This window comes from Histoplasma capsulatum, genomic scaffold (genome assembly GCF_000149585.1).
Source record: "Histoplasma capsulatum NAm1 scaffold_4 genomic scaffold, whole genome shotgun sequence".
NCBI classification, from domain to species: Eukaryota; Fungi; Ascomycota; class Eurotiomycetes; order Onygenales; family Ajellomycetaceae; genus Histoplasma; species Histoplasma mississippiense.
The window spans coordinates 2,864,786-2,874,982 of NW_001813979.1; the positions used below are offsets into that span (position 1 = coordinate 2,864,786).

Below are 10,197 nucleotides of genomic sequence, written 5' to 3' on the forward strand. Positions count from 1 at the left end.
ATCTTTTGAAGGCGTGGATAGGCAGACTCAGCAGCCGCAAATCAGTTTCTGTGTGGTTCACACGTTCTGTCTGTTGCCTCCTGTAATCTTTATTATCCGCCCTTCCTAGCCCAAAAAGCTGGAAATATGTGTGGAGTACCTGAATGGCACTCTTTTGAAAACACAGATTTTTCTTGGATAGTTATCAGAAAGTGAAGATAAACTTGTACAAGCTTACTTCTCTTTGCCTTGTTTTTATTTAATACCTTGCTGGATGCAACACCTCCATTTGGTATATGAGGATATCCCTTTCATACACAATATGTCTCTTTCTTCTCGGAATTGCGCAATCAATATTGAGGTCCCAGCATTGTCTTGAGAAGTGAATGCGATGTGTTCTCTGTCCATTTTTGTGGTTGAGGGCTTCAAATGACTGTCAATTCACTCACTGGTGTGATTTATAAGGGATGACTGTGCTTGTGTTTGTTTTGTTCTTCCATTTTGAACACACTCAAGTCTCCATGTTTGTGTATCTGTGGAGTCCTTTCTTGAGTGAATCACATTGTCTCTTCTATGCCACACGTCGGCACTTCTCAGTGTCATTAACTCTCATTATTTGTCAAGTCCAGAGATTTTACTCTCACTACTCAGCTCATCTGGTTTTCCTTTATCATAGTTTTCTCTTTCCATCTCATATCTAGATGTAGTGCATGCCCCTTCTTTGTTCATCAAGGGGACCAACACACTGTATTGGCTAGATATATTTTCCATTTGTCAAGTTATCAGCAGAACAAACCGCAGCAATGTCCAGTATCTTCAATGGAGCGGAAGTCCCCTTCCAGAACCCACCTCCCGGCTTATCCAGGCCCTTTCTTAGAGATATGTATTTGCTGGTTGAGCCTATTGCACCGCTTCCTGACCCTCCTTCAAGAAGCACTCTTGAATACAGCATCAAAGAACCCGCCAAACCATCCCCTTACAAGCTGTCTCCTGGCGAAGAGGATTTTGCCCTAGTCTTCAGCACTGGTGATACTCCACCCCTCTCGGAAGCTGAAACTGAGGAAGATATCAAAAAAGCCTACTTTGCACGTCTGGAGCAGGAAATCAAAAAGTTTGGACGCGACCTTAATCCCAAGGCGTGGATGGTTCATGTGCCCGCCATGACGGAGATACTCGTGAAGGGTGCTACCCCTGGCACATTCAAGCATTTCCTCATGTTGCTCCTAGAGCCAGACGAAACCTTCGCAAAAGCCCAGCATAGTGTCCAAACTTGGCTCAATGAGAGATATCCTGGTCGTGTTGTCGACGATATCCCCAAGCGTGGACCCTACGCGTTGTGGGCCACAGATAAACAACTGTTGCTGGGTGAGATTGAGCTTCTTCGTAAGCTTGTCCAGCCTTTGCGAGAAGCGGGAAAAGCTATCCATTGGCTGGAAAAGAACCCTTGCAGGAATATCTTTACGATGAAGTCGCTAAAGAAAGCTTACAAGATTATTGCGGAGTTTGAGAACGAGACTACCAGCAGGACTATCCTCAATGAAGAAGGAAAGCTATCTCTCCCTCTCAATTGATAATATTTTCACTCCCTGCGGTTGCTAATTGAGATGAGTAGAGGACTTCTCTCTCCCGAGCATCACAGGTGATTTTAGGGCGACTATGATGAGCATGAGAATGGCTAGGATGGACGTATGCAAGGAATCACTCTCCATGATGCCTCCGCCTAAAATCCCGAAATCCAATGACCCAACAACCTTCCCTGCCGCCCAACGACAGTTGCACAAATATAGGAATGACGATTCCCAGCAGATTGGCATAGAACATATCGGCGAAGCAAAGCCACCACCGCTTTCGGCATCAGTCCTCGTCGGATTTGCTTCAAGTACAGCCTTGAGGCCGCCAAATGTACAGGAACTATGGGACGATGTGATCGAAACGATGATGAATATCGCCCGGTGGCTAGCCAAGGCTCGCTGCACTGAATCAGTCGACCTCTTCTGCGACGTTGCCAGGATGTTCTCCCCCCGCGACCCTCCAGCAAATCTATCAGATGGGAATTACTCCCTTATTCGCGCCCTGTGCGATGTAATGTTCGACATCGACGACATTGGAAGCGAATCATCCTCTTCCGCAGACTTGGATTTCGATGGCGAGGACAGCCTTGACACAATCAATCGGGAATACTTCGTTGATGTCGCTGCATCGCGTCGTTCCCTGATGGCGAATCTACAGCTCCGAATGGCAGCGGATAAGCCCATTGCCCCAGCCCATATGCATGGTCACCGCCTCAGCTCACATGGGTCAATTCGTCGGGACACGAATGGGAAAAGGATGCTCAATAAACGCGCTAGGTCAGAAATGGTATTGCCCAAGTATATCGCACAGAGTTACGAGGATGCTTTTCCCGCTGACCCCAGCAACTGGGCCGCGAACAACACCTCGCCGTTTGCTGAGGCTTTCCAGGAAGAGCTAGACCGGGAGAAGGTGCGTCGTGCTTATCAGCGACTCAAAGCGATATGCGAGGAGGGCATTAAAGCTCGTTCTCGTGCGGTTCCCCCCAAGGAGAATGTGGTCGCTCAGGTCGCTCAGGTCCCGCCGGCGAAAGAAAATGTGGTTAGTCTATTTCCCATTCCAACAACTATCTGCTTCTCTCCTTTTTTTCTTTTACCTTCGTGGAGCTCGATCTAAAGAACACGGGATTTTTTAGACTCCCTTAAAACAGAAACGCCGTAGCTTAAGCGTTAATTGTACTGGAAAACAAGCTGCGGCAATGATCATGGAGGCGCTGATGAAGAGTAGAAATGAAGACCCCGTGTCTGATGTCCAAGAGAAAGAGAAACCAATTGTTATTGAGAGAGAGCCTATGGCTGATGAGCAGGTTGACAATGAGGTAAGTCATACTCCATTCAAGCTTCATTAGTTTACAGAAAGGGTTTATTCGTATATTTTCATTTTTTGTTATTATCTTCTAACTAACATATTACACCTCTGCTCCTTTTTCCTGCTAGAAACTGAATGAATGGAGCAGCTTCTAGCTCAGCCCTTCCCAACCTGGCCCACATCTTCTTCTTTCAGGTTAAGAATTGACTTTGCAATTTGAATCAAAGTTCCACATAGAACTCCCTATAGTGAACAAAGCCAGTAGGGACCGGTTTTTCCATTAATTCCTTCAAGTTATTCAAAAACTCGAAATTATTTGCGGAGGAGCAGTTGAAAGGGCAATAAAGAAGAAACGAAACGTTTCTTCAATCAGATCATGAGAGCGGAACATATATAAGCATGTGGCTTATGTATGCAGCCTCATGATTATTTATTGCTTTCAGTTCCTTGCTTGTTGCTGTCTCCTTTTCTCCTCCTTTTCATTTTCTCCACCTTTGTCGCCGTGAACTTAGGTTTTGTCCCATACTCCAAGAGTTGTCAGTTATTCCCATTCACGTTTGTGATTTCTTTAATTTTTCTTTTCTCTCTTCTTCTACTTTCTTTCTTTTTTCTATCTTCTTTGTTTCTTCATCTGGCAATCATCTCCATTGACAACAATACAAGGGTCAACCTTCCAACAGCCATGGTATAAACTTCTACCAAGGAGTTCCACCGGATAAAAGGAATTCGAACAACACTCGCCTTGGACACGGAGAAAAACCAACTGACGATGTTTTTAGTCGAATTTTGCTCACGGACAAATCGCAGCTTACTCAGGGAACCTTTGTTTTTTGATCTTTTGTTTTTTTTTTTTTTTTTTTAGTTACTCTGGCATCTAATTTTTTCCACTTCCTTGTTGATGCAATTTTGAACCGGGAATCTTTTCATTTTGTTTTTTGTTTTCGTTTTCTTTTCTGGTTTTGATGGATTTTAATAATGATTTTTAGTCTTTTACGGTTGACATTTACTTCCCGCTCTTCTACGCTCGCTGGAAGAAATGGGACGGAGGGGAAGGTTGGGCAGCAATCGGTTTTTTCATATGAAGGGGTTTAGTGGTTTGATAGTTTGCGAGGTATCTGCTCTGCTTGTACTTGCTGCTGGGTTTCTGGGTTAATTTTCATCTCTTTTCTTGGTTTCTGCCTCTTTGTGCGTCCCACTCTTCTATAATTGTACAAGGAGCAATATGGTGTGTGGTTTTATGCTTCACTGGATTTGAAAAAGCAGAATGTCACCGAGGATGTGAAGCAGGGGCTATGCAACTTTCTTTGGCGATAGTAATAGATAGCTAGATAACAAAAAAATAATTAAAAATTTTGTGTTTTTGCAATATGGCCCTCATTATTCAACCATTTGTCATTATGTATATAACACCACAAATATATATTAATAGTTTTCAGTCACATTTCTGATTCATGAAGTTTTAGATAATGAAGAAGAAAACTGCATATGACATCAACAACTATCACCACATGGTGGATGGTTGGTCATCGCTACCATCTCATCCATCCTTTGCTTGTTGCCCCTGAGTAAACGTCAAGACGGGGTCGATCAAAGCCATGTCAGTATCCCCACCATTATCAACTGAAGAAACACCAGTATCAATGGTACAATCCACAATCGCAAGTTCGTCCTGAACTAACATCTGTCCCTTGCCAACTAATGACTGTTCAACACCTGCATGCTGTGGACGGATATCATCGCCGTTCCCACCGTCAGCGGGAGCATACCTATATCCATACCCAAGCTTTGTCAGATTATCAAAGTCGAGAGCAAAGCTCTGCTCCCCACCTTGCATAGCGCGCTGCATGAACAGGATTTGAATATCGTTTTCCTCCAAACTGTGCTTCGAGGCCATGTGCAGCCACAAGTCATAGTCTCGATGGAAGCGATGCGCACACTGCTCCAGCAAACATGGGATGTGCCGGCCAGATTCTGCCTCGTAGCCTTCACCAGTCAGCATGGAGAGATTCGAAGGTGCTGCTGGGCCGCTACTCTGATTTTTAGATTTATCTTTCGACCGAGAATGGGAACTGTACCCGCTACTGTTACTGCTGGAGCCGCTAAGGCCAAGCAGTTCCCTTCGCTCTGCTTTCGCATTTTTCAAACCCAAATGCGCTGTGCGCACATGCTCTTCGAGGGCAAGCTTGCTCCCGTACCGTTTGCCGCATCCACCATCCTGCGCGATCCAGCCTTCTAGCTTTTTCGAGCGAGAGAGATCCGTCTCGCCGCAGATAAAACGCTTCTCACCCTCGTGAACAGTTTTTATGTGCACGTTCAGATTGCCTCTTTTTGTAAAGTTGCGGCCGCAGTTTGGATAGTGGCACGGGTAGATTTTGCGCTCTTCGAGCGGGACAGTGCCGTGAGTGATTTCGAGATGGCGGCGGAGATCTCGATTGGATGAGCATGTCATGTCGCATTCTGGACAGGTGGGTGGGTGGACGGATTTCATGTGTGCTTGGAGTAAAGCATAAGTTTGGAAGACGGCGTTTGGATGTGGGTTGGTAACCCCGTTCGTTGTTGTCGAGTTTTGTTCGTCAGTTGCGTTAGAGGCACATTCTGCGCAGGCGAACCGAGCACCGCCGTGAAGTCTGCCCTCATGAGAACGCAGATGTCCTGCTGTGTCGAATGCCTGTGTACATTGTTGACCAGAGACTGGATCAAGATGCGGGCAGGGAAAGGGTTTCTTATTCAGATGGGCGGTCAAGATATGTTTTTGGAGGGTCGAGTGTTTGCGGAATGTCTCGTTGCAAGGAGGATATTCTGTACACCTGTATTTATCCCTTCCTTCATGCGCAGCTAGATGTCTTCGTAGCCGCGATCCCGTAACAAATGTCTTGCCGCATCCTTCTCTATCGCAGACGTAGTCCCGGATGGTGGTATGCGCGCTCTTCACATGGTGGTTCAGATGGGAAGCTCGTAGAAAGGTCTTCTCGCAACCCTCATACGTGCAATTAAATATTCGCTCATTTGTGTGCGATCTTAGGTGTTCTGTAAGTCGTGCAGGGCGGTTGAAAGCTTTAAGGCATCCATCGTACGGGCAAAGATGAGTTTTGCGATCTGACGGGTATCTGGAGGAGGCAGGAGAGTAAGGTGTGATGGGTGTTGCCTGCTGGTCGCCATGACTTAGGCAGTAGGAAGGTTGAGATTCGGAGTCTGATAGATTGCCATTATCAAATACATCTGCGAAATTGTCAGAAAATTTAGCCATTGTACCTACTGCAATCAGGTGCTTACCAGAACTGTCTGATGAAGCCGATTGTTGTAGTCGCTTGGGCGGTCGCTGGGTTTCTGAAATGGCCTTTCGCTTCTGGGACATGATTCCATTTCCTCCAAATAGCAGCTATTAGAAAAAAAAAAAAAAGTTTGGAGGGCTTATATATCTTTGCCGCTGACTTGTGGAATATTTCCCTTGTGTGGATCAAAATTGCGATTAGGGTATAAAATCTTGGCAAAATTTAGCTGTAATGTAAGCGCTAAGCGCCATAAGCGAACTGCGCCAAAAATTTAACTTTTTCTTTGCTCCAAGACCCAAAATCAACTTCTCCAGCAGACATTACGTAGCGCGCAGAGAATTCGACTCTACCTTGCTTGAAGAGCGTGGGATATATTTTTGCCTTGCGCAATTGTTTTCTCGTTTAAGCGCAATGTCAGACTACGGCGCAGGTGATCATGAGGAACATGATGATGCTGGGTTAGTGGGCCGATGCACCTTCCTGTCCCTGGTTGGAAACCGTGCGACGCACGGCAGAGATTTATTGAGGCCCCTGGAACTTCTAGAGCGATGTAGCTAATATTTTACTTCTTACAGTTTCGACTATGAGCCTCCCGAGTACGAGTACATTGATAATGAACCTGAAGACTATGTAGAACCAGAGCAGACGGAGCATGGTGAAAACGGATATGCGATAGTGAATGGTGACGGCCAGCCTGTGCAGAATGGCGAGGGGGACGTTGTTTCGGGAGATCCGAATGCAGGCGCATCGAAGGGAAAGGTCATGCTGCAGCAACGGGAGAAAAAGGTCCCAAACGACCAGCGGACGACCACCCCCTACATGACCAAATACGAACGCGCACGAGTGTTAGGCACACGAGCGCTACAAATCAGGTTAGTTTTCATACGATATCTTTATCAGCGTGGCGGATTGTCTCCAGCGTGCTAACGCGGGTGGACAGCATGAACGCGCCGATCCTTGTTGACTTGGAGGGAGAGACGGATCCTCTTCAAATCGCTCTAAAGGAGCTTGCTCAGAAAAAGATCCCCTTGATTGTTAGGAGGTATCTCCCTGATGGATGGTAAGCTTCATTCCAATATATATACTTAGAGACTTATCTAATCATGTATCACCTCAGGTATGAGGATTGGACCTGCGAAGAGTTGCTTTAAGCCTGCAGCTTTTCTTCCTTTTTAAATATGTTAATGTGGATTCTTTTATCATTGTTATTACCGGGTCAATTTTTCGCATAGCGGGAGGTGTTTAGGTCTGCAAGTTGGGTATTTGATTTATCCCCTGGAGTTTAAACTGCTTTTTCAGCGGGGAGAAAAAATGAGGACGAAAATCCAAGGCAGGGAGCTGGATAATTGCCTTTTATAATGTGGATATAGATATTCCATAGACCATATAATGGTTTTCCTTCGTTCCAGATATTTCAGCGTCTTAAGGGGCTCGGCTCAACGATGTTATCTTCCATACTTATGGGGAAAATTACTGTAGCTAGCCCAATTCCAAATGACACAAAATGCAGGTTAACCGAAGGGCTTGTGATGCAAGAAGCCATCATTAAGAAGGGCGACCCTGACCCATTGGGGTAGTGATGGCTAGCCCCAGTCGTATCTCACATCCATCGTCTCCCTAAGAAATCACAACAGTGGCTATCATCGTATATCCTCACATGGCTCTTGCCTATTATCTGCTTCCAGAAAAGCACTGGCGCCAGAGTCTTGATATAAATATTGCCTATTTCAAGCTAATCCCGATCTGCAGGTGTTGGTCAAATCGTCTTCATTGCGCTTCGCAACAAAAACCCACATCTGGCAACCCTATTTCGTAGTGAGAACAAAGCTTACTAGTTAAATATTAGGGCAATAAAGATTAAAAATGGTGCGGAAAGCAATTCTACATGCGGGAAACAATCTTGGGGGTACTTTTGTTCTTACCACGAGCTATGTCGACATAGTACTTGGTCATTATAAGCCAGTCACCTCCTCTCTTAGTGCTTTTATACCATTACTTTTATCATGAATATGGGAATATACTAAAACAAAAGGGTTTATTTCTCCTTTAAATATATGTCCCCTCCCTGTTTGAGGGCAATATCTATTCATTTTGACAATCCATTCCTCTCGGCTGGGCTGATGATTATGGAAGGGCTTGTCAGCGACAAAATCCCAAATTGGCCCTGTCTTTCCGTCGACATATTCCTCCTCGTGCTGAGGCGTTGGGGAGAAAGAGGAGTCACATAAGAAGTTGTTGTCATTGGCAATAACCAACTTAGCTACGACTACTACTAAAAAGCATGGCCACAAGTGCTGCCATCTTTCTCTTCTTTCATAGCTGGTATATATATGATATATGGCTTTTCATATTCCCTTCCTCAGTTCCTGAGATCCTATGTTGAAGTCACGTACCTAACTGGAAACGTCCATGATACAGGGGAATTGTGATGGATTATGGCAGTTTCTAGGCTCAACATTGAGCAACACCTATTTGCAGGGCCAGTCACCATTGATAATAATATGGATCGGCTCGATGTAGGATTCTTGACGTCAGCTCTAATAGTTGGGCATACGTATTTCCCCAAATATTGTCCCTGATTAGATTGGCCTCTGAAATAGCACTGTACACATTATCACTGCCTGTGGTAGCCTGGGGATTGCGCGGATTGTGAGAAATATCGCAGCAGGGGTAATCTCTCAATATTTCTGTACGGGTTTATTGCTGGCGGGTTCGTTTCCGTGGGACCTGCTGTGTTTTGCTCAAAGTCACCACCAGTCACCACCAAATTTATGCGCAACCACGTTCTTATCCTGGTGAAAAAGACAGAATTTATGAGCATTACACCTGATATGCGAATTTCGACACTGGCTTGGGAATGTTGTTTGTTTTTGTTCACTGGTTTCGCGGATGAGTACGAACGCCTATTGGAGGCGGTATTGTCAATGGTGCTGGAAACTTGTGGGTGTGCCACTGCTGTTGAGCATCTCTTTTCTCCTCTCTGCTGAGATCATGGGAGCGGCTCGTTCCTGGTCAGGTGGCATATCCAGGACGGATTAGGTCCAATGCAGCATTCGCAAGTAAGGGCCTGTTCGGTGATTTCCGTTCGTACAGTCCTGTTCATACAAGAAGTGGATATTATACTTTCAATGGTGTAAAACTCTCTTACTTGCCATCTTACTGTATTTGAATAACCTGCTTGATGCTGCTGAACTTTTCTCTTGCCATCTTCTGCATGAACACAGAATGATCACAAGTTCATACTTATTAGTATTATTTTATATCAATTGTCAGTGAAAAATGAATCTTGACAAGTCTCAGATTGATCTGATGTTGCAATATCTTGAATCAAATAATGATCAATCTGTTTCTGCCAGTCAATGGCTGGATGTTACAAACCTACGGCACAACCCTGAGAGCCATTGGACAAGGAACGACTAAATGGTAGAGGGCATGCAAGCTAGACATCGGATAAGGAAAGATCCGGTTAACCAATAGGAACAATAGGTCACGTGACATAGTGGATTGTGTTGGCACTAGTTGCCCAGGCGGCCCTCCACCGCACGTGATTACCCCTATATATAGTTAGCTAGCGATCGCACAATGAGAAGATCAACCATCCCACAGGTTATGGCCCGGATTGCAGATTTTTAAGAAAAACAGACGTTTTGATTAGAATACGCTGCGACTGATGTTATATTGGATGAGTTAAACATTATTCCCCTGAAAAGAGAGCTCTTTGCCTATAAAAGTGGTGTAATTGACGGAATTGCTGTCGAGACTGCTGCAGAGATTTCATTACTATCTTGAAGGGATCAAAAACTTATTTATTTATTTTCATTCAGAACCTCCCTAAGTCAGATTGATTATGAGTGGTTCTCGATTACCTGCGACCCCAATATCAGGACGTAAGAAGACACTACGTTCGCAATCAAGGGTCCCCCAATCCTTCCCCCCTATTACTGAGCAAGAATCCGGCTCAGAAGCGGAGGGGTGATCAAACTGAATACGCGATGGCAGAGGAAGATATGACAACCTCTGGCTCCGTAACGCGATACTGGCAAGATGCCAGAACGCGAGGAATCCGAGG

At 45.2% G+C, this 10,197-nt stretch overlaps 3 protein-coding genes across 3 annotated transcripts; 2 read left to right on the forward strand and 1 right to left on the reverse strand.

Moving 5' to 3' along the window:
* Positions 1-860: 860 nt before the first annotated feature.
* Positions 861-3,011, forward strand: HCAG_04862 (predicted protein; the record flags this gene model as incomplete). Its single annotated transcript, XM_001540972.1, has 4 exons — positions 861-1,362; positions 1,619-2,589; positions 2,684-2,866; positions 2,985-3,011. 4 exons carry the CDS (start codon positions 861-863, stop codon positions 3,009-3,011), a joined length of 1,683 nt encoding a protein of 560 aa, XP_001541022.1.
* Positions 3,012-4,393: 1,382 nt separating this feature from the next.
* HCAG_04863 (conserved hypothetical protein) lies at positions 4,394-6,211 on the reverse strand (the record flags this gene model as incomplete). Its single annotated transcript, XM_001540973.1, has 2 exons — positions 4,394-6,075; positions 6,130-6,211. 2 exons carry the CDS (start codon positions 6,209-6,211, stop codon positions 4,394-4,396), a joined length of 1,764 nt encoding a protein of 587 aa, XP_001541023.1.
* Positions 6,212-6,539: 328 nt separating this feature from the next.
* Positions 6,540-7,279, forward strand: HCAG_04864 (DNA-directed RNA polymerases I; the record flags this gene model as incomplete). The annotated part of the gene is made up of 4 exons (XM_001540974.1): positions 6,540-6,586; positions 6,704-6,973; positions 7,006-7,188; positions 7,246-7,279. The coding sequence occupies 4 exons, from the start codon at positions 6,540-6,542 to the stop codon at positions 7,277-7,279; spliced, it is 534 nt and encodes a 177-aa protein (XP_001541024.1).
* Between the last annotated feature and the right edge of the window lie 2,918 nt (positions 7,280-10,197).